Raw genomic sequence first — 21,922 nt, 5'->3', positions numbered from 1 at the left:
CGCGTGTGATGCGAAAAATGGGTGATGTGAGGGGATCAGGGAGGAATTTTTTAAACCATTGATCTGACATCATCAATAAAAATAATTCAGCGTTGTGAGCAATTGTTTTATTAAAAAACAAATACTTTGCAAAAAAATTTGTTTTTATATCTGTTTCAATGAACAATAAATTAATGAAACTAATTAATTAACAAAATGTTTTTAATTAATTTATATTAGTAAATATTTATAACTTTTTTTGGGCCTTTTTTCACAGTTAATAATTTTTAGGTTTTAAATTTTTATCGCACTAAACTTAATTTTTTTATAAAAAAAAAATTAAAACTTTGATTTGATAAGATTCTAAATTTGTTTGCCAGTTGAACTAATGTACAAAATTTATCAAGCAATTATTTAAATGAAGGAAGCAGCTACTACACTTAAAAATTATTTTGCAATTCACTTCTTATGAGAATTTGAAAACTAAACAAAAAATCAGATTGCCTGGGGGTGGGAATGTTTGTGAACGAATTTGGTTCCACCAAGGAGCAAAAATTTACCTCAAGATAACATTACGATAAAATCAAAATATTTTTACTTTTCAACAAATTTATAGTTTTGTGTAAATTATATTAAGGCGAATTCAATAAAAATATATCTGGATTACTATTGAAATTTGGATAGTTTTGATGAAAAACACTTATTTCTACATGGGTTCTTGAAGTTGTTGTTGTGGAACCTTTTGGAACCTTATTATTATTTTTTATTTAGCTTTTAAAATACTTTTCTGTTGTCTTGTGTTAAATATTATGCTTCTCCCCGTTTTTAGATATGTCATTGGTGTTTCCTTTACAACTACTCTTGATGCAGCAACAACAAAATCCAGCATATTAAATTTTTCGTCTGTTTTGCTGACTTTTAAAAGATTTGCACTGTGTTGACTTTCATCACGACTAATTAATCTCATTTGTGTTGCTGTGTACACCATGACATTCCGCACACAAAAGAAAGCAGCGTCAAAAAGGTCGCAGATGAGCCGGCGGGTTGACAGGTAAATTAGCGGAGAGATCTTTTAATAAAGGGGGTGCACGTAAAAAATGGAACCACCTGTGGCCGTGCAATGCAAGTCACAAAAAGCAACCGCGACGGCCTCTTTTGTTTATTATTTCCAACTCTCATGCTCTTCGTCGAGTCAATGTTTGCTTTGTGTGTGCGCTGCATGAGGGAAAAGTGTCATGAGCAGCAGGACACACCACATTCACTCAACAACCCTTTCTTTCCCGGCTCGCTTTTTCCCAACCACCACCTCCACCGCCGGCCACAGATGATAAGCGTTTTTTCCTTCATTTGAATATCAAAGCGCACACTTCATTTGGTCAAAGTACAGTCCTTCGCGCTCCTTTAGAGTTTAGAGTAGTAATATTTTTTTTCGTCTTTTGTTGATGGGAAATTTTTTGCGAGGAAAATTAAAATTATTAAATTTATGTGATCTAATTTTTGTCAACATAATTTCACAGCTCATGAATAATAGCTGCAGCCCACAATCGAAACATGTAGAGCAGGATATTATTTTTTCTTAAAAAACAAAAATCACAAATTAACTCATTGAGGAAAAGCGAAATTTAAATTTAAATCACCATTATTTAATTATTATAATCATACAGTACAAAAGTAATTTTTTAGCCTCTGCATAAATATTATACTTGCTTTTTAAAATTTTCTAAGAATAAAAATAAAATTTCAGTTCAATTTCCTCCATTAATTGAAACTCGCAATGTTCCGTGTATTGCAAAAGTTTAAAATAAAATAAACGTTTCCCTTTGTATATGTACATTTTTTGTTATATACATAGTCCGCAATTGCAGCGAGGCATTAAACATCAGCGCTTGGCTTTAAAAAGCAAACGCACAACACATGTGTTTGAAACGCTGAATACAATAAACGGCCTCATCAGTCTTTATTTATGTTTGTGCCGCGACTGCTGGAAAATGCATGGGAAATATGAAATCGCTTAGCAAATATTTATCTGCCTACGCTGCTGCAGCGAAATAAATAAAAGGCTCCTCTCTCGACTCGCGCGCGCGCTCCGCAGCATTTATTCTCCCTTTTCGTACGAGTATTCAAATTTATATTTGCACAAAATCCTGGACGCGTACAAAATACTCCATAAACTATAAACACTACGTGCAAATAATGTGTATTTCACTTGTGCGACGTCACGTGTGCCGTTTCCAATGCAGATATACGCACTACATATTTTCTCAGTGTGTAATAATTTTGCTGCAATACTGTGAATCAAAATAAAAATTTAAGCAAAAAGTGTTTTTTATTAATTGATACAATTTAATTTAATACCAAACAAATTAATCCTAATCATTTACTACGTTCTACATGCATCTAAAAGACTGGATTGTTAAAAAATTAATCAATTATAACAGTTTTTGGTTGTTGCTTTAAAAGCTTTAAAATAATTTTTGCGCTTTTTCTAAAGAGAATATATATTTTTCTAAGAACTATTCTGTGTGTCATAAAATTTCTTTTAAGATCAAATTGAACTGCATTCCTAGCATTTTTTTTATAATAATAAGCAAAAGTAAATAATTTTATTTGATTTTCAGTAATTCTACTAATTCTTTTGACTATGTTTTTATTTATTATTATTATTATTTTTTTTGTAGCATTTATCTTATCAGTGCTGTTCTCTATCATCATAAGACTTTTCTCCCAATGTATTCCCAGTTAAATAATTTTCCATAATATAGGCGTGATGTCGCTTGAAAAATAGAATAAATTGAATTAATAAAAATATATACATAATGATAAAAGAAGTTTATTTCAATTGAGCTTCTGATTAATTTTTGAAATATAAATTCTTCTTTGATTATTTTTCCAAATTTTTTAGAAAATTCAAAAATAATTGTTATGAGAAGGAAAATTTCAATTGTTGATCAAAAAGGCAATAAATTATTACTTAATTATTATTTAATACTTAAACTTTTAGAGCTTATTGAATGAGAACTTTTAGAAGAAAACAATAATACTTTTCAATTTTTATATTCTCGTGATTTAAAAGAATTGAAATTTAAAAGGCAGAGAACAATTTTGTTGCGACTTGAGCGGAAAACGTAGAAGATTCGCGCCAACTCTGTGTTCGCGCCGTTCCATTTTAGTTAGAGGGTGGCAGCAGCACTGTACGGAAATTACGGGCAACATTGCAAAAGACGTTACGCATTCCGCGTGCAGGTGGCGCGAGCGTGGGCGATTGAACCGAGCGGTGCCGAAACTAGCGCCGTGCGTGGTCGAGCGCGGCCGAGCGATTCCCTCACGGCAGCAGCCATTTTCTGTGAAAGTTGAGTGGCTCGCGAGTGAATTTTCGTGAAAATCACCTTGATTTGGCTGGAATTGGGGCGCTTCGGATGAATCGTGCACTGACAGATGGCTTGCCTTAACAACCTGAAGCAAGAAATCAAAACTCTGGAGGCCATCTTTCCCAAAAACCATGAACGATTGCAGATCTACTCTGCCAGTGTCGACGAGCTGAGTTGCAGGTTCGTCGGCAAGAGTGGCAAGAAATACGACATCCACGCCAATATCACCGTAAGTGTGCCTCGCCGACGACCACCTAGGCTCGTGGGGCGGCCGCTGGCCGCCCCCGGCCAGTCCCCGGGGGATCGGGGGCAAGGTCAGCGCCGCTGTCACTCGGCTTGCGAGCGCTTGAAGTCCGAGGGGCTCTTTAAAAAGTCAGATGAATCCATCATGGCAGCGTACGAACGACGGAGAACGAAAGATGGAAATTAACCGTTTTGTTTTTCATCAACTTGTGCGGCCGCACTGAGGCCACGGCCGCCTGGCGCCTCGCACGGCGCCGAGGCCCCTGCTGACACCTGACATTTGACGCCTCGCAATTTACAATTATTAAGCCTTTTTTCCAGCACCAATTTTCCCAAAATCCGCGTTCGTCTCATGCTCGGGAAAAATTAAAAATTTTTTAATCTCGGTTTCATTTTGATTTAGGTGTTTGCTTGGAAGTTTGGGCTCAGGGGACGGGGCGCTCGGAAGCGATTTTTTGTTGCCAAGTGCCACCTCCTTTTGTTTGTGTACACATGCACGTCGTCCCATGACTGCCTGCTCGATTTTTTTTGCATCTGCTCAAAAGCCGTGGTTCCGTTTGCATATTTCAAATTCAGCATGCCAAGCTTTCAATTCTGCATATTTAGAAAAATTTAGATTTGGCTGTACCGCATTGCCATACAAAGCGACTTTCTGACCTTCAAAATCGATCAATTGTGTTATTTGCCTATCTGTACTCGTTTCCTGGTTGTATGCCAAAATCTTCATTTAAATTTAACTAAAAGGTAATTAAAAAATACGTTTTAAACTTCAATTATCAGTTTGTACGCTGTCGTAAAATTATAGTTTTTAACAAATATTATTCCAGTAATCGCTATTTAAAAATAAATCAGCTTGGTAATAATGAAACTACTTTTTAAATGCAATAATAAATGTTCAAATTATATCTTTATCACAGAATTTAGATGACCAAAGGTCTAAAAATGCAATTTTGAACTGCCCGTATACTATCGACCGTTATAATTTATTTAAGGTCTCTTTTTGTAATTCCAATTTGGTTCTGCTATTTCAATTTTTTCCCTCTTTTTTTGTGGAGAAAAATAAGTGATTTCAGTTGAAAGCGGTATATTTTTAGTATTGCAGCTCAAGAAATTCACACTAATTAAACCCTGAACATGTGGTTTCAATCAGGGCCGCTCCCTGCAAGTGACGCAAACAAATGGTCAGAATTTTCAGCAGAGCGTGTCAAATGAATAATCAAGTCTTGTTGTGAATAACGACTTTCTGCAACGGAAGTGGTTCCAGCGTACGGTCGCCGTATTTATTTTTTACCATAGCCAAGTCAAGGTCCTTGTTAATTTGTCTCAGAAATCGACCGGCCGGCAGCTAAATTTAATTATTAATTTGCATACTCCGGCCAGGTTCAAGTTCAAATCCCGCGATTGGGCTTTTTGTCTAGGAAGAGAAATTTGCGAATTGCTTCGGCGCTTGGCTAACTTACTGGAAAATAGTGTGCCGATTCTTATGAGATAAAATTATGCCGGGCAGAGCAGCTGGAAACTTTCCCTTTTGTTACCCGTTGCCGAGGCATCATGCTGGCGCACGACAACGTGCATAATGAGCCCTATCTTTTTTTTTAACAGGGAAGTCGAGGGAATAATTGAAATTTTCGTTCTCCTTAAGGGTGTTTCTACGATAATGCGGCGCAGAAGAATTGTAAATATTTTTATTTTTTCTGAAAATATTATTATCGCGCCACACAACGTCGGTGATTTTAGGCCGGTTTTCTGAATAGTTAATTAAATACCGGTATGTAAAATATTTTTGAAAAATGCTTATAATTTTGGACTGAGGAGTGGTATTATTATAAATATCGTATTTTTCCATCATAAACTAATGCACAAACCTAAATTTATACAATATACATGTTTTTCGTCGCAAAAAGTCCAAATTTTGGTGAAATTAGAACTTGCATACCGGTTTTTATTACACAATAACCGGTATATCTCAATATCTGTCAGAAGAAACCGAAATTTTTTCATACCAACGTGAAGTTAGCCACTATAGCTTTCGAATGAGACCATAAAAACGATATGTTTCTTGCCTTTTTAAATTTTGGCTAATGGATATAAAACGGTTTTGTTAGTTTTCCTGCTTCCAAGATAGGGCTATTTTTGAAAATCGGCTGTAACTTTTTTTTGGGCAGATGAAATTTTCTGAAAATTTAGACACGTATTAAGGATGTGATAACGAATCGGCCAATGTGCCATATGACCACACTTTCTTGGCTTTCCCGCATTTTCCAACCCTATTTGACCCTTTTTGGGAAATTTTGGATTTTCTCAAAAATGGAAAATGCAAAACTAATTTCCTTTGGGGAAGTTTGTGCCTATGAGTGACGTCAAAATTTGGCTATCTCAGATTTAATTTTCCGGTTGCATACCTTCAGGGGCAGGCATTGAAGTATTTTTACCCTGATTTCAGGGTACTTAACCCTTTCATAGAAAATAATTGTTAATGTAAAAAATATTGGAAATTTTATCAGCATTCAGAATATATGCTCGTTTTTAACGTAGGACTTATACTTAATGAGATACAAGCGGAAAAGCAAACCCCTTTATAACTCAGCCATTTTCCGGAAAAGTCGGAAAAATTTTTCAAAAAAGCTCTTATAATGGGCAAATAAAAGAGAAAAATTTGTTGGAAATATTTTGCAGTCATTTTTTCAAAATATTTGCAAATTCAGTGGGCGTACCCTACGATGATCGCCGAAACAGCCTTAAAGAATGTAATTATTTTTAATTTACAGGGTGATTCTTAAGCCCAGTATAATTTAGTCTGTGCAAATAAGCCTGGACTAGGTTGTGTGGAAAAATTATCTCTTCATTTTCTAGAGCGTTGCCTGTCTATTTAATCTTGGCGCGTTAACAGTTAGAATACATTTCTTGATCTTGATGGAAACTAGATAAGTCTGACGGTCACACCTTGAAAAAGTAGACCACAAAGTTGCGAAGAATCAATTGCATGATTAATAATGTTATAAATTAGTTGTGAATTCATATTTCTGATTAATATTGTTTAAGGACTGAAAAATTATGGTCATAATTATTGACCAAATTCTTGTAAAAATTTACATTGAAATTAATATTGATTGGGAAACGGATTTGTTTTTGCTGAGAGGAAAAACGTTTTGTTAAAAGTTCCAAGATCAAAAAGAGCAGTAAGCCTCAATTTGTGTCAATTTTTTTCTTTGCTGTCATTGATGATGGGTTGAATTTAACTTGGACTTGTTTTTCCTTTTCGTTTCTACTTATAATCATGAGTCACGACTTCTCACAAGCAGAAAAATTCCTTCCTCTTGCCGTTCTGAATTTTTACTTCGCATTCGCACACTGGCGCAATGGAATTTGCGATCGGGGTTGCAAGGTGTAGAAAAGGTTGCGGCGAGCAGCTGATGCCTGAGACGGTGTCGCTTGCACAGCTGCCCCATTTCCTCGCGCGAAAGTGGGCCGCACACGAGTATGTGCCGCCACCGCCTCTGCTGCTGGAACGTTTATTGATCAAAATAGTAATAACAAGTGCATACGCTAGTCTTGCCGTGCAGAGAACTACCCTTTCTCAACCTTGCCTATATTGATTTTAAAAATAATTAAATGTTTTTGAACACAAATCGAACAGGCAATTTCAAAATGATTTTTTTCATAAACCACAAAAGCAGCAGAAGGTTGAAAAAGAAATTATTATAAAGCTTGGCTTTTTTTAAATAATTATTCCTGGCCAGTTCAAATGCACAGTTAAGCCTCTCCGTTCTTTTGTGTAGTTGAAAGACTCCTTTGGTATCTAGCTCGATTTGCGCTGCATTGTGCAAACGTGCCACTTGAAATCTAGAGTTTCAAGGCTCAGTCGACGCTGCCTGGGTAAACATTTTTATTATTTGTCGGTCCGACAAAGACGCACGCCCAGATTGCTTGCACTTTTTGTTGCGTTATTTAATCATAACTTTGCAACTCTCAGCTGTGGCGCAAAACACGTGCCATTTGTGTAATTTAGTAGGAAAATAAATATATGACTCGTTCATTGCTTTAATTTTATAATGTTAATTATGCTTACTTAGTGAAATTATATCGGTAAAAAATGATTACTGATTTTGAATCCATATATTATCTCCTCATTCGTTCACAATTTATAGAAATTCATATCATTTTCAACAAAATTTTATATAATTTCAATTCCTTTCATTTTTTTTTTCATTTTATTATTATTATTATTTTTTTTTTTTGCAAAGCCACCACATTTGTTCTAAACTTCAGATTTTTTTTTAGTTTAATGTAAATGGTGGCAAATCAAAGTTCAAGCACTATATCCTCCCAGTTGACTCTGATATCTTCTTCTGGGCCGGAAAAGGTGCTTACATTAATAAATTTAAAAATAAACCACGCTTTCTCAAAACTGCAAGCGCCAAAAAGTTGGTAAAATAATAATCAATCAAAAACTTATGCACATCTTTAATGTATTACAAAAGTTTTAGAAATAGTGCACTCTGCTTTTTTAAATGTCAAACCGTTGAAAGTATTATGCAATAATTAAAATGACACCGCTGCTTCTCTCTGATTGTGAGAAGTAGAAGCGCCCGTTAGGTTCCTTCGTTGCATTGTGCGAGATGGAAAGTGTGAAATCGAGAGCCTCTCACTGATGCCGGCAATGCTTGCGTGTTTCAGGAAACGTACCCGTCCACACCTCCTGTCTGGTTTGCCGAGTCGGAGGAGACTAGCATAACCAATGCGGTCCAGATCCTCTGCAACACCTCAGGAAGAGACAATCATGTGAGTTTTACTGCCTTTCTCTCTCCTTACTTCACCTGAAATCGCCACCACAATTGTTCTAAACTTCAGATCTATTTTGTTGTTTAATGTAAATGGTGGCAAATTGATGCTCAAGCACTATATCCTCCCAGCTGGCTTTGATGCCTTCTGGGCCGGAAAGGGTGCTCACAATTAACTCTAATTAACTCTTAAACTTAATAAAAAATTGTATTATTAATAAAATTTGATTTGCTCTCATAAATGATAAATAATCAGCTCAAATAAATAAATTGAATTTCCTTTCAGGTTTTGCATCAAGTGCAGATCCTGCTGCGAGAGCTGTGCCGGCTTCACTCGGTGCCGCTGCCAAGGGAGATGGACCAGCTTTCGTTAGACTTTGTTTCGGGCTTCAATGCTGGCAACCCGGTGCCGCCGAAGCCCGACGAAGAAATGGAGGATGATGAGGACGACGATGATGACGATGGCGAAGAGGACCTGCATTTAGAAATGGACGAAGTGGAAGTGCCATCAAAAAGCAAGAGCGATGAGATGGAGCAGGAGCACCTGGCCACACTCGAGAGGCTGCGGCAGAACCAGCGCCAAGACTACCTCAAGGGCTCCGTGTCTGGCTCCGTCCAAGCCACCGACCGCCTAATGAAGGAGCTTCGGGACATCTACAGATCAGACAGCTTCAAAAAACGTAATTATGATAAATTTATTTCTAAATATTATCAAATTGCTGCAAAGTAACCAAGGTTATTTAAATGGTTTTCAATTTTTCACTTGACTTTTCAATTACTAGTTTTTAAGAAAGTAAAATTAATCTTTACTTCCTGCTTAATAAGAAAAAATGTTCACTGAATAATATGAAACAAGAATTAAATGACAAATTTCCTTACTTATACTCAAAATTGAACTACCTGGCAGGTATTTACAATGTGGACCTGGTGAACGACAGCCTTTATGAGTGGAATGTGCGTCTAATGAGCGTTGACCCCGACTCACCGTTGCACAACGACCTTGTCATGCTCAAAGAAAAAGAGGGAAAGGACAGCATCCAGCTCAATATAATTTTCAAAGTATGCAAATTACCTTTTCTTAACCATTGCAGTTTTCTCATTACGAATTTTTTGAGCAGGAGACGTACCCCTTTGAGCCACCGTTCGTCAGAGTTGTCCACCCTATGATCTCAGGCGGCTATGTGCTGGTGGGTGGTGCCATTTGCATGGAGCTGCTAACAAAACAAGGCTGGAGTTCTGCATACACAGTAGAGGCAGTGATAATGCAAATCGCTGCCACTTTGGTGAAGGGCAAGGCGCGCATCCAATTCGGAGCAACCAAAGTCTGCAGCCAAGTGAGATCCAAAATAATACATCCACATGTTCATTATTCTAAAACGCTATTTCAAACAGGGCCAGTACAGCTTGGCTAGAGCCCAGCAGTCTTTCAAATCTCTGGTGCAGATTCACGAAAAGAATGGTACAAGTATTTTATATTTTTCTATTATTTAAAAGACTTCATTTTTGTGTATTTTAGGGTGGTTTACGCCTCCAAAAGAAGACGGTTAATGAGTGCACCACTTGTTCCCCCTCCCCATTCACCAAGGACTTCTGTTACAAACCCGCACTTTGTTCGAGAATCGTTCATCAAGTTCATACTGCACACTGTAAAAATTCATGTGAATAGTTTTTGCGCATCGAAGCCGTGACGACTTCCTGATTTCCAAGTGAAGCTCAAGACAACATTCAGTGGCTCTCGGTGCAACAATTTAAGCAAGCAACTGCATTTTCAGTTCTTGAAATCGAAGTAGAAATTAATAGAGATGTGGTGCAAGTGAATGGTTTACGAGATGATTGAGTTTTCCGCTGTTGAAAATTAATAAATGCTTCCTTTTTGCTATGTAAGATTTTTGTACGACAATATTATCAAAATTGGAATAACGAGTATGGGCGACACTTTGATTGGTTATTCAGTTGAGTTTGAATACTCGGGAATGTGCAACACTTGTTTAAGAAGAACTTCTTGATGAATGCTATGAATATTGAATGCTGCCAACGTGCTGTAAATACAAGTAAAATGCAGCGATGTGTGATATTTTTAACAGACTAACTGCGAATAAACAAACACTGATGATAAAAGTGAAAACCAAAACAAAAAAGGAAAAAAAAATTATCATATGCATCAGCATGTGAAGGAGATGATGGAGCTGAAGATACATATATAAAACAACTGTGTAGCCATTGTGTCTGTCATTCAAGAAAGTGAGCAAAAAAATTTAAAAAAAAGAATGAAATTCACACAGCACATGAAATCACCCACCATTTGCATGATAATAGCTGAGAAATCAGAGCACATTCCAAACTCTGATGGTTAAAGGAAATATTTAAAAAGTAGGAGTAATTCTCTACAAATGTAATATCTCTTTTCTCTATTGATCCAAATACCTAATGTCGTGTTTTACCTCCTTTTGTGATGCAGTGAGTAATTATCAAGGTGGAATAACAATTTGTAAACAAGCCTGAGCCTGACTCATCATAAGCAAACATTTCTTTTTGTTAATTATCCAAGAAATTAATATTCCATTTTTGTTGTCTCAAAAGCAGAACTGAAATGTTTCCGTAAATTTTTATTGTTGGTTGCTTCGAGAACCAGACATTTTGTTTTGGAGCTAATGCCTAGCATTAATAGAATTGAAAATGAAATTTTGTTCCAATAAGGATCATGAATGTATTTTGAGTGGAGTGTCTTCTTTCTTGACTTGACAACTATAAGTGGTTGTAATATAAATAATAACTTCTCAGTTTTTAAATTACAACAGAAATGAGAATTGGGTGTATTTTAATCAGACAACTTATAAGCATCTGAAAAATGCCAAATAGTTAGGCATCAAATAATTTTCCAAATAAACACATTCATGATTTTAGGAGAATATGAAATTTTTAGTTCCTACTTGAACCGAGATTGAACTACATCTGTATAAATTAATTCAACAGCTGCTATTAAAAGAACAAGAAGTAAATAGTTCCCTCGCGTTGTTAATAAGATAATTCATTAATAAACTGTCACATGCATGTGCTGAAATGAGGAATCATATATTTTGTCTCAGTTTCAATTTGTGGCTTTACAAGGAATTTCTCTTGTTGTGTTAAGAAAGTGCTTCTTTGTTGTGTTGAAAAAGAGTTGATGAGAATACTGAGAAAATCATTGATTTTTTTGTGGCGTTTGCGAAGAATTGAAATTTGTTTTATTGTAACTGTTAGGAAGTAAGTGGAAAGAAAGATATACCCCCTAGCATAACAATACAAATTGTATTTCATTACTGTAAAATAAATATAAAGTGCTTATAAAATACATTTATTTGAAAAATCTAAATCCTCAACTACAGCCAATTATTTCATTTTTCTTTGTGATCAAAATTACCAAAACCTTGTCTAAGTAAAGAAACTCAGTATGATCAGTATTTATTTCATTTAAATGAATTAAATAAAAAATAGCTTTTGAGGTATGTATGTATTTATTTGAAATACATAATTATTTTAATATTTAAACACTAACAGAATTAAAAGATAGGTTTGACAATGAGATCCTGGTAAATGGATTATTTTGTGTGGCAAAAAGGATATTAACATTTGGCACAATGTTGTTCATCCTTGTTAGAAATTAAAAATTTACAAAGGTAGCACAATAAAATTACATGGCTTGCATTTCTGAATGGCAAAATTACATTATTGTAGGTCAGATCAAATAGACAATATTTGTCCTTGAATAATATTTTTAACTTTGTATTAAAACAAATCAGTCTATAGAAACGGTTATGAAATTAGGAATGTGGTGGGATATATTTAAAAATGTGGAAGGCATACTTTTCCAGCAAAAAGTTCTGATATTACGGTGATCCACAAAGCCAGCACAAAGAAAATGTATGACAATCCAACGTGGTAGCTGTTCGGCAGTTGATAAGGTTGCCCTCCAATTTCATCAACATGAAAGCCGAGGGGGAATATTACTGCAGCTAACGAGAAAAGCACCACTGTGAACAGAAAAGAGATTAAATTTCTTTATAAATTAAAACTTTGAAGGTTAACGATTAATGTTCTATGCATTTTACGCAAACACATCAACGAAGAACAATTTTAATAGCTTACTAGCTGTAAATCCAACCCAGCGAGCATAGGGAATGACGTTTCGGTCCCAATGGGATGCCACCAGCAATATGATAGTTGTCGTAACACAAACGCAGCCCACAAAGATGCAAATCAGCGCGATCAGCCATTCAATCTGCAGGTCAGGAGTGAAGCAAACCTGTGGCCGGTTATAAAGGGTCATGCAGGTCCACATCAGGCCCAGCTTGGTGTCACCTGCATTATACAAACAGTTAAAATATTTTGGATCAACAAAAGTTCCACAAAAAGAGTATGATTCAATTTTACCTCCAACTTCTGTGACAATCCAGTCGGGCATCGCCAGGCTTATTATGGCAAATACGTCGGCAGCTACGAAGAGCGCTCCAGATATAACAGTCAATCGGTCCATATTTCAATTAAGTATTTTGTTAAGCAAACATAACAAAAGCTTGTAGATCCTCTGCTCCTGTAACCGAGTTTCAATGTTGCAAAGACGGAAGCAACGGAAGCAACGACGGAAGCAGTGGAAGCACAACAGAAAACAATCACAAATCCCCTCCACATCGATCTCCAGCTGTGAAAAATGTCAAAAAATACACAACAACCGGTTAACAGGTTTTGTAAATTTACGGTATTTGATATTTTCGTGATTAAAAATACGTATTAGCAATTATAGGCTAATATTTTGTAGTAAAATACATATCTAAAACAATTTAAATCGTTAAAATTAAATTTTAGTTGTGATTTTCTTTAAAGAAAATCAGAAGCATTGATCATTAATATTACCGGTATAATTTAAAAACCGGTTTACATCAGGTGGTTTATTTAAAAAAAGAAACATAAACAAAACAAATCCGTGCACGACAAAAAGCGGAGCAGCGGAGGAAATTTGGAAATTTGTTTAATTTATTTTAATCAAGTAATCGAGTATTGAAAATTGGCTGTCGACTGAAAGTCACAAAATACATACATATTTTAAGGTATTGCGCTAATATGTGATTTTTCGATTTTAAATATTTAAAATATTCAGTATTCAATCATCTTAAAATTATATTATGTATATTATGCATAAAATGTTAAAAAATTTTTGTAGCAGAAAAGATGCAAGATTTCTTTGACAAAGAAATTTTACAAATTTTGCGATCGGACCGACACACTACTAGACCAGCTATTATTTGGAGAGATATTTTGAAAACACACCGAGATTTTGTTATATCCTACAACAAGCTGGAAAGTGAATCAACAAAAATTTCCAGGTTGTTGAAGGAGAGCTTCGTCCAGCAAAATTCCTTTTTGGCCTTTTTATTGGCTGATTCTGCTCACTTCTGTGCTCCTGCCATAATCTTGGGGTAAGCAACAATTTTGAAAATGTATTTTGATTTTCTATATTTTTTTCTGTACATGTCTAGAATCTTGAAACAAGGCTGCGCATTTGTGCCGTTGCTAGACTTCAATGCTAAAATTTCCGAGAGCTTGCAAATTGAGTGGATCATCACTGGGCATGTCCCCCCTGAAAATTATTCAAAACTTCAGGAGTTCAAAATTTTTGGAATCACCTTATGGTTGTGCCGAACATCATTTACAAGCAAACCCTCAACCAGAAAATTTGCTTATGCCATGACGACGTCTGGATCGACAGGGGATGAAAAGATAGTTCAAGTGCCTCACAAAGCAATAGTCCCAAACATAATATATTTTGAGTAAAAAAGAAAAATTTAATTTGAAAATCCGTTTTCTAGTATTCTATTTTCTGTGTAGGAGTAAATTTTTGGTTAATTCTACTGACATTTTCTTTAATTCGGCACCTCAGACATTTGACCCTTTTGTTGTGGAACTTTTCACAACATTGTACTCCGGAGCAGCTCTTCTGATGGTTCCTCCATCTCTTAAGTCAAGACCAAATTTATTGTTCAAAGCTATCTCAAAAAATCCTGAGCCAACCATCATTCAAGCAACACCATCTTTGATCCGAAGTTTAGGAATTGAAAGAATTAAATTTATTCTTGGTTGGTTCCTAATTATTTTCAAATTTAAAATTTGTTTTATTAAATAATTGAATGTTTTTTAAAGGTGATACAAGTCAACTCAGAATCTTGGCGTTTGGTGGTGAAGCGCCTCCGTCAAAATCTCAGCTCAGAGAGTGGAAACATAAAAATAACAAAACTCGTCTTTTCAATGTTTACGGCGTAACTGAAGTCTCATGCTGGTCATCATGTGAAGAAGTTAATGCTTGGAGTGAAGACGAAGTTACTCTAGGAGAGGCCTTGCCCTTCAATGAGTTTGAAGTTCGTTTGCTGGAAGAAGAGGGCAGCCAGGAGGAAGGCGCAGGACAATTATTTATAAGTATAATTATTTTTACTCAATAAGATAAAAAAAATTAATTACGAAGTTTTAGCAACCAGAGACAAAATGTGTACAATTGATGAGGAATGTATGGAGAACAAGTGGCATGCAACTGGAGACGTGGTCAAAGTTCTTCATAATGGAAAAATTCAATATCTCGGAAGGCTACAAGAGACAAAAACAGTGAAGAAAATGGGCCAAAAAGTGAGTCTTTGTGACATAGAAAGAGAGGCACTGAGACTACCTTTTGTGGAAAATTGTGTCGCAGAAAAGAACTTCTCAGATGTTTTGAAAATAGTGCTCTTTATCGTTCGAAGCCGTAATTGTAAAATATCAAAACGCAACCTGCAATTGGAAGTCTTGGCACATCTCCATGCAAACTTGCCGTCAATATCAGTTCCCGACGTGATCTTTGTGATGAACAATTTTCCGCTGTCAAGAAACTCAAAAATCGATCTAAGGAAACTCGCGTGCAGGGCTAGACGACAGCTGAAAAGGTCAATTCTGTTTGATGAAATTCAAGGAGAAGAGGAATTAAAAGTGATTAAATATTGCTGATAACTTTATCACTTTAACTAAAAATTTTGTTATAGCAAACTGTGAGAGAGGCATGGATTTTATCATTGGGATTGCATACTGAGTCGGAAATCTCTGACGAGTCTCTTTTCATTACAAGTGGAGGCGACTCTGTCAAGGCTCTTCTCTTTTATGGGCAGTTGTTGACCAAGCTAGGAATTGAAAGTGACCGGCCCCAATTACTTACAACCATACTTGAATGCAGTTTCAGTAAAATTTTTGACTGTTTCAAAGGTAATCTAATATCATGGTTTTTTTTATAAACAAGCACCCTATCATGCTAAATTTATTCTAGATTTACTGAAGTCTAGAGGAATTGAAGAAGAAGCTATCCAAAAAAACTCCAAAGTCACAAAGGCTGCCAAAGAATTTCCAGGAACCAAGGACCTTACAGCAATTCCAGATCTGCAAATTGCATTTATGTTGTGCAAAGGACAGAGTAGCCACTTAATCCCTGACTCGTACAACACTTACTCAAAAACTGAATTGAATGGAGCTTCTTTCCTTGACTTTAAAGAGCAGTGGAAAGTTGATTTTATGAAGTGTGTTGACGCATCCCCACTCATTGTGGGATTTACAAGGTAAAACAAATATTAATTGGTACACATTATTTAAAAAAAAAAATTCATTAGCGGACAGACAGTTGCCTTTGTAGGATCTCACTCTGGTAAATTTGCCTGCGTTGATGTGCACACCGGACTAGAGTTATGGTTCCTGCAACTTCCAGATAGAATTGAAGCAACTGCTTCTATAAGTCAATGTGGAGCTCGAATTTTTGTTGGTAATTGATACATATCTATCTGGATTATAACCTCAACTAACAATTCATTCAATCAGGGTGCTACGATGGATCACTTTATTGTATTGAAAGTCAAAGTGGAACTCTTGGTTGGAAATTTGAAACTGGTGGTATGATAAAAAGTTCGGCTGTCACTTATGAGGATTTTGTTTTAATCGGATCATATGATCAGATATTATACTTTATCAAGCAAAAGGTAAGGGCATATATACTGTTAAAACTTTTGAAAATTACCTTTAAAAAATAATTTTAGGACGGAGCTTGTGAATGGAAGTACAATTTGAGACGAGGTTCAATTTTTGCTACACCTTGTCTGGTGGAAAACTTGGCCATAGTAGCCACCTTAGGAGGTCATCTAGTTGCAGTAAGTTTGGAGAACAAGAGAGAAATATGGTCTTTAAACCAAGGAAAGCCATTCTTTGCATCTCCCATGTTACTGAATAGCGATACCGTAGTGACTGGGAATGTCGGAGGATTAATCAGTTTTCTCCAACCTGCAAGTGGCTACACCAAGTACAGTCTGCAGACGTCAGGTGATTTATTTGCTTCATTTACAACATTCAAATCAAATTTGATTTACACCAACAAGACAAAGATTTGCTGTTTTGACTTTTGCCAGTTTACATGTATGTGGGAGTTTGAATCAGGCACTCGTATTACAAGTACCCCTTTTGTGCAGCAAAAGTTTTTGATTTTAACATGTTCAAATGTGATTTGCCTCATTGATATAGTGGATCGAATGATTGTTTGGAGACGAGAACTGGCAAAAGAAATATTTTCAAGTCCAATTTTGTGCAAAGCGAGCATAGTTTTTGGGTGCAGAGATAATTTCTTATATTGCTACAAAAATATTATTTAAATAAAACGAAATTTGAATTATTTCTTTGGAACTTTTATTTCATTAGAATTCACTGCATAAAGAATGGTACTTACAAATCGCATTTCAATATTTCTAAAGTTATCCTATTTGTTTTGCAAGTTATTTCCATTCACTTAATTGTACTAAAGAATCCAATATTCAGACAAAACTTTGAAAGTTACTATATATCAAGGGCCGAATGTTGTAAGTGCTTATTCGGGAATAGCAACTTGTTCCTCTTCCATGCTTTCCTCTTCCTCCTTCTCAGACTCGACCAGTTCAGGAACGTCCTGCATGCTGATGGCCTTCTTTTTGCCTTTGTAACTAGACCTCCTAGCAGTCCCCTTCTTAGGTCTGCCTGTCTTCCTCTTTTTAACTTTAGAAACTTCCTCTTCTTCTGCTGACTCCTCCTCAGATCCTACAAATTTTTTTTTCTATATAATTTAAGGAGAAATTTAATAAAAAAAATGTATGTACCTTTGTCAGGAATATTTTTTTTGTAGTTTACTCTTTCACCATATTTCATTTTTTGGGGCCTTCCTCGGCATCTTGCAGGCCTTGCAGTGAAATCACCCATCCGTTGCTCCTGCAGGCCAAGGCCAGGAGGCACATCCTTGAACTTGCCCAAAGCACTTCTGTCAAGCAGTATTTGCATAGGCGGAAAAGCTGGCTGGACCAAAACTTTGCTTTGCTGGGAGGTATTGAGCAAGCTCTGGGCCATTCCAGCTGGCAATGAGAGCTGGTAATTGATCTTGGGCTCAACCAGCTCATTATATTCTTGATGAATGCTTGCACGGCGGCCTCGGCTGTTCTTTGGGCCATAGTAAACAGGCGGATTCTCTCTCACCACATCAGTCAAGGACGAGCCTGGCTTGAACATGCTCAGATCATCAAAACTGCTCACAGACAAATCATCCATCCTACCACCTTTCTTTGACATGACTGGATTTTAAAAATTGTTAGAAAATTATATGATTTTTAATCGATTATTAAAACCTCTGGAATACAGGAAAGGAGGGAGAGTGTCAATAACAGGAGTTGTGCCAAAATTACTGTTCTTCTGCTTTGATATTCTGTAAGATTAACAAAACAAAAACATTAAAAATAGCCTAAATTTACTTTTCCTTATTTTACTGCCGTTTGGGTCCAGAGCTTGGCATCTGAAAGTGCATGGGCTTAGGCATGTTCCTTGGCAAGATCTGTTTGCCTTTTTCATTATTTTGTTCTTGCCTTTGCTTTCTTCCATACTGCCTTTTGGCTTAATTAGCACTTGTATCCGCTCCTTGTATGACCATCAAATCACCGTCAAGTGGAGGACAATCGGCAGCAGGTGTGCTGAGATTTAAAATTATTTAAGACTTTAATTCTTGAAATTGTTGAACCTCACCTGTCAACATAATTTATTTTCACCAGCAGTTTCTCAGGCGACTTGTCAGCATTTTCTGGATCAGCAATTGGGTCTCTCGGAACAACCAAAACCACTTCATCTGCTTGTGGAATGATAATTGGTTTCCTCTTCACAGGAGATAGCTCGCCATTGTTGCAGGCCTCTCCCACATCAATGAGAAAAATGCTTGCAAGTTCAGGACACTTGAAAAAAAATTCATTTCGGTATTTATATTTAACATATTATTACTTTTGTATAAATGTTTCATTTTTAAATGATAATATGCAACTTACAGCTTCAGCATCTCTTTTGTCCAGAGCTCTAGATATTTTGGGAAGATCAACCAAAGCTAATTCATTTCTGTGTTCCTTCTGGAGTTCTACAGAGGAAAGAAAAATTCATAATTTTAATTAGCTATTGTGGGACCAAAAATTCATACAAACCTTCAAAGGCTTTTCTCTCCCAAACAGTCTCAATTTTTTTAGCCATCTCTTCATATGGCATGGTGGGCCTGGTGATCACTGTTGGTAAATAAGCGCACTGAAAAAAGTTAAGAAATAAAAAGTTTATATGTATTTGAATAATTTCTTTTAATTAAAATAAATCTCATTCCATGAATTATTTAAATCTCTGCTTAAACCCATATATTAGAAAAAAAAAAATTCATTTTACCTGCAAATTGCTGCAGCGAACATGCGCCGATTTTTCAGAGAACTGCTTGACGACAATCTTTGATTGCCCATCGTTGCAGTTGTATGGGCATGGAACGCCTTCCACCGTTTCCTGATTGTAAACCACCTTGTGATTAATATCATTCAGAACATTACGTCCACTCATCGCTCAGTTTGCCTATAGCTGAAGAATTGAAAATTGTATTCATTGCATAAGTATAATTATTTGCTATGAAACTTATAATATTAACAAGAAATTTTACTTGAAATTTTGTTGCCTCAAAGTTTTAATCGAGTTTAAATTCTGATCTCCAGCTTGATGTAATATTATTGAAATTTCAGCAAAAAAATGTAAATACAAATAAACTATAATGTGCGAATTACATAAATGGCATGAGACATAATGCAATTTATGTATAAAAACTGGAGATTGGAGCAATAATTCGTTCGAACTAGAGTACAAATTATTATTATACATTAAGAGTGTGATTTAAGAACTCTCATCTCTCTAGAAATTCTGGCCATTTTGGCATTTTGATGAAAGAATAAAAACGTGCACCCAAATGCAGTATCATATTATGTGCGTTTTTTGTACATACATAAATAAATTAAAAATGTTTAGAATTTTACTTGCACGATGAACGCTAATTACATAAGACTGCGCGAATTCACGTCTGTCCACTTGTCCTTTCTTGAGAGCTCGCGTTCGTCTCCTGGTCGTCCTTTCCTTTCAAGGATTTCGGTGTCCAACTCCAAACATCCAACACCGTCCGTTTGCCTTGGCTATCGCTTTCGTTTCGTGTTTCGTTTCTCTTTCTCAGGAGTTTCTGCCGTTTCTGGACTTCTGTGGAGAGAAAAAAATTAGCTTTTCCTCATTCCTCAATCTTCGAAAGTCGGAACCCCCACCTCCACCCATTCCACCCTGCTAATACTGCGACTGCAACTCACACTGCCTGCCAAGAAACAAGAAACATAGCACATAAACAAAAGAGAAAGAGGAGCCGACTGAGCCGAGAAGGGGGAATTCGAGAAAATCAAGAGATTCGATCAGGAGAACGATTCGCGACGTGTTTAAACACGTTCCAACAATGAGAAAATGAGGAATGAAGATAAATAATGTTAATGTTAATGCAGGAGGTTTATTATGTACATACTTTAGCGCCCTGCCTGCTCTCCTTTTAATGTAATTCAAAGTTTCAAAGCTTCATCCTCTCATAGACATTTAACCGTCCAGCACGTCGCCATAAGCCAATTTTTTTCTTTGCTGGCGCTTTGTGCTTGTGTTTTGTGTGTGAAGAACGGTTAGAAGTTTGAAAAGAGCGTAAGGGCGTAAAAATTTGTACAGCATATTGAATTGATTATTCAATGATTGTATTCTCTGACTTCTGAGACTTCTCTGTTTGTTTTATAATCTTTGCTCTCTGTTCTGTATCTGCACAGCCTGGCTGTGCCTTGTATCATAAAATGTGAAACATTACAAGTAAAAGTTTTTATTGATAATTATTTATTGCTCATGTTTATGCTAACGTTAACTTTCTCTTGTGTGATAAATAATTATTTAAATTTTTTTTTAAGTTTCAGCACGATTTTTCTAAATAAGCACCTATTTATAACATTAGTCGTTTTTTGGTACATTTTAATTCTCAATTTTATTTATCAAAAAATGATAAAAACTGATAAATTGCCAATACATATTGCAAGTGGTCTTAAAAATATCATATTCTTAAAAATCGTCACTAGAAGCAGATCTCATTTCTCTTTTAGTTGTACAGAAATATCCTTATCCATATAAATTTTTTGGTCCCTCAAGAAAATTTATTTTTACTTCTTTTTTGCTTTATATATTCTACAAAATTGCAGAAAGTAGAAAAATTAATCAAAATTATGCATTATTTGTGCGTGCCTGTGTTAAAATTAATATTTTCTAAAAATTTCAGCTTCTCTGCAAATTTAATCTGACGAACGAAAATTGAAAATGCTGAAGAAGCTGATCCTGGTGCAGAAGCTCGACCGAAAGGTCAGGGAGTGTGACGAAATGAACGAGTGTATTGGGCCAATGCTCAAATTGCTCACAGCTGAAAAAAACAAACTCATGGTATAATGAAAAATTGTTTTATCATATATTTAATTTAAATATGTACAAATTTTGCTTAGATTCAAAGACTGGAGATTGAGAGTGAGTTGCGTCAAATGGGACAAGATCCTCGGGCTATCCTTAAGTCCCTCGGACTTGAAAGCAGCTCTGGCACTGCCGAAATTGAAGACCACCTGTTGGCCAGTTCTTTTGATGGTAAAAACGTTTGAGTGAAAGAATCTTAAAATCATCTAAAAGTTATAATAATGAACTGGATAAGATTTCTTTCATTCTATTCTCTAATTGAATGAAAATATATTGCAGACAATTTATTATATTTATGTAACTTTTGCAGAAACTTTGGACCAAGACGAGGAAAGTGCCAGTGGCCTGTACGAAGAGGATCTCAATTTGGACCAGGTTGGTCCTGTGGACTTGATCTACCTCAAACATGGAGAGGTCGAGGAGGAGGAAGAGGACGATGATGATGAGGAGGAGGAAGAGCTGAAAGAGTGGATCAACAATAATGTGGAACTGAAAGATGGTGTATTTTGCAAAGACATTAGCCAACTCAAAATTGACGACGAAGAGGATGATTCCGATGAAGAAATTTAGGATTAATTGCTAATAATTTTCCTCCATCATGCTTTTAATTTTGTTCAAGAAAACTCCTTAAAGGAAGGTCAATGTAGTATTCAGTCAAAAGGAAAATACGGTGTTGCAATAAAATCTATAGAA

The 21,922-nt window shown here is 35.9% G+C and overlaps 5 protein-coding genes across 10 annotated transcripts; 3 read left to right on the top strand and 2 right to left on the bottom strand.

The window, feature by feature from the left end:
- Positions 1-3,276: 3,276 nt before the first annotated feature.
- Positions 3,277-10,741, top strand: LOC132204883 (ubiquitin-conjugating enzyme E2 Q2). Its single transcript, XM_059633733.1, has 7 exons — positions 3,277-3,576; positions 8,268-8,372; positions 8,658-9,051; positions 9,279-9,430; positions 9,490-9,705; positions 9,764-9,830; positions 9,888-10,741. Exons 1-7 carry the CDS (start codon positions 3,415-3,417, stop codon positions 9,917-9,919), a joined length of 1,128 nt encoding a protein of 375 aa, XP_059489716.1. The 5' UTR covers positions 3,277-3,414; the 3' UTR covers positions 9,920-10,741.
- Positions 10,742-11,848: 1,107 nt separating this feature from the next.
- Positions 11,849-13,034, bottom strand: LOC132204899 (uncharacterized protein C16orf52 homolog A). The gene is made up of 3 exons (XM_059633734.1): positions 12,782-13,034; positions 12,497-12,709; positions 11,849-12,381 (listed from the first exon to the last, which is right to left on the bottom strand). Exons 1-3 carry the CDS (start codon positions 12,882-12,884, stop codon positions 12,194-12,196), a joined length of 504 nt encoding a protein of 167 aa, XP_059489717.1. The 5' UTR covers positions 12,885-13,034; the 3' UTR covers positions 11,849-12,193.
- A 24-nt stretch (positions 13,035-13,058) lies between these two features.
- On the top strand, positions 13,059-17,066 carry LOC132205256 (beta-alanine-activating enzyme). The gene is made up of 12 exons (XM_059634208.1): positions 13,059-13,090; positions 13,396-13,455; positions 13,732-13,824; positions 13,885-14,175; positions 14,234-14,481; positions 14,546-14,818; positions 14,871-15,358; positions 15,412-15,628; positions 15,690-15,975; positions 16,027-16,175; positions 16,232-16,389; positions 16,447-17,066. Exons 1-12 carry the CDS (start codon positions 13,059-13,061, stop codon positions 17,050-17,052), a joined length of 2,901 nt encoding a protein of 966 aa, XP_059490191.1. The 3' UTR covers positions 17,053-17,066.
- Positions 17,067-17,085: 19 nt separating this feature from the next.
- Positions 17,086-19,875, bottom strand: LOC132205333 (uncharacterized). Of its 3 annotated transcripts, none has more exons than XM_059634314.1 (9): positions 19,741-19,875; positions 19,112-19,294; positions 18,883-18,979; positions 18,733-18,818; positions 18,440-18,642; positions 18,187-18,387; positions 18,049-18,125; positions 17,530-17,994; positions 17,086-17,470 (listed from the first exon to the last, which is right to left on the bottom strand). In XM_059634314.1, exons 6-9 carry the CDS (start codon positions 18,234-18,236, stop codon positions 17,265-17,267), a joined length of 798 nt encoding a protein of 265 aa, XP_059490297.1. In that variant the 5' UTR covers positions 18,237-18,387; positions 18,440-18,642; positions 18,733-18,818; positions 18,883-18,979; positions 19,112-19,294; positions 19,741-19,875; the 3' UTR covers positions 17,086-17,264. The 3 variants fall into 3 exon arrangements, with proteins under 3 accessions (XP_059490297.1, XP_059490299.1, XP_059490298.1); XM_059634316.1 differs by having other exon boundaries at positions 18,190-18,387; XM_059634315.1 differs by having other exon boundaries at positions 19,112-19,288; positions 19,763-19,838.
- Positions 19,876-20,137: 262 nt separating this feature from the next.
- Positions 20,138-21,893, top strand: LOC132205322 (nucleomorphin-like). Of its 4 annotated transcripts, none has more exons than XM_059634299.1 (4): positions 20,138-20,228; positions 21,048-21,205; positions 21,265-21,400; positions 21,540-21,893. In XM_059634299.1, the coding sequence occupies exons 2-4, from the start codon at positions 21,086-21,088 to the stop codon at positions 21,797-21,799; spliced, it is 516 nt and encodes a 171-aa protein (XP_059490282.1). In that variant the 5' UTR covers positions 20,138-20,228; positions 21,048-21,085; the 3' UTR covers positions 21,800-21,893. The 4 variants fall into 4 exon arrangements, with proteins under 4 accessions (XP_059490282.1, XP_059490280.1, XP_059490281.1 ...); XM_059634297.1 differs by having other exon boundaries at positions 20,202-20,293; XM_059634298.1 differs by lacking the exon at positions 20,138-20,228 and adding an exon at positions 20,304-20,431.
- The last annotated feature ends 29 nt before the right edge of the window (positions 21,894-21,922 follow it).

This window comes from Neocloeon triangulifer, unplaced genomic scaffold, assembly GCF_031216515.1.
Source record: "Neocloeon triangulifer isolate White Clay Creek 2 clone unplaced genomic scaffold, ASM3121651v1 ptg000002l, whole genome shotgun sequence".
Taxonomy (NCBI): Eukaryota; Metazoa; Arthropoda; class Insecta; order Ephemeroptera; family Baetidae; genus Neocloeon; species Neocloeon triangulifer.
The sequence above is the reverse complement of the archived record's forward strand: the minus strand, read 5'-3'. Positions and strand labels throughout refer to the sequence as shown.

What these genes read in the sequence shown, in the direction of transcription:
- LOC132204883 (XM_059633733.1), top strand. Translation starts at nt 3,415, where the DNA reads ATGGCTTGCCTTAACAACCTGAAGCAAGAAATCAAAACTCTGGAGGCC. An exon ending in ACATCCACGCCAATATCACC is followed by an intron (nt 3,577 to 8,267) that starts GTAAGTGTGCCT and finishes TGCGTGTTTCAG; the next exon opens with GAAACGTACCCGTCCACACC. An exon ending in ATCAGACAGCTTCAAAAAAC is followed by an intron (nt 9,052 to 9,278) that starts GTAATTATGATA and finishes ACTACCTGGCAG; the next exon opens with GTATTTACAATGTGGACCTG.
- LOC132204899 (XM_059633734.1), bottom strand. Translation starts at nt 12,884, where the DNA reads ATGGACCGATTGACTGTTATATCTGGAGCGCTCTTCGTAGCTGCCGAC. An exon ending in GATTGTCACAGAAGTTGGAG is followed by an intron (nt 12,710 to 12,781) that starts GTAAAATTGAAT and finishes TGTATAATGCAG; the next exon opens with GTGACACCAAGCTGGGCCTG. An exon ending in CTGGGTTGGATTTACAGCTA is followed by an intron (nt 12,382 to 12,496) that starts GTAAGCTATTAA and finishes TTCTGTTCACAG; the next exon opens with TGGTGCTTTTCTCGTTAGCT.
- LOC132205256 (XM_059634208.1), top strand. Translation starts at nt 13,059, where the DNA reads ATGTCAAAAAATACACAACAACCGGTTAACAG. An exon ending in AAATACATACATATTTTAAG is followed by an intron (nt 13,456 to 13,731) that starts GTATTGCGCTAA and finishes AAAAATTTCCAG; the next exon opens with GTTGTTGAAGGAGAGCTTCG. An exon ending in AAGAATTAAATTTATTCTTG is followed by an intron (nt 14,482 to 14,545) that starts GTTGGTTCCTAA and finishes TGTTTTTTAAAG; the next exon opens with GTGATACAAGTCAACTCAGA.
- LOC132205333 (XM_059634314.1), bottom strand. Translation starts at nt 18,236, where the DNA reads ATGCCTAAGCCCATGCACTTTCAGATGCCAAGCTCTGGACCCAAACGG. An exon ending in AGCTCTGGACCCAAACGGCA is followed by an intron (nt 18,126 to 18,186) that starts GTAAAATAAGGA and finishes TTAATCTTACAG; the next exon opens with AATATCAAAGCAGAAGAACA. An exon ending in AAAAAATATTCCTGACAAAG is followed by an intron (nt 17,471 to 17,529) that starts GTACATACATTT and finishes AAAAATTTGTAG; the next exon opens with GATCTGAGGAGGAGTCAGCA.
- LOC132205322 (XM_059634299.1), top strand. Translation starts at nt 21,086, where the DNA reads ATGCTGAAGAAGCTGATCCTGGTGCAGAAGCTCGACCGAAAGGTCAGG. An exon ending in CTGAAAAAAACAAACTCATG is followed by an intron (nt 21,206 to 21,264) that starts GTATAATGAAAA and finishes AATTTTGCTTAG; the next exon opens with ATTCAAAGACTGGAGATTGA. An exon ending in GTTGGCCAGTTCTTTTGATG is followed by an intron (nt 21,401 to 21,539) that starts GTAAAAACGTTT and finishes TAACTTTTGCAG; the next exon opens with AAACTTTGGACCAAGACGAG.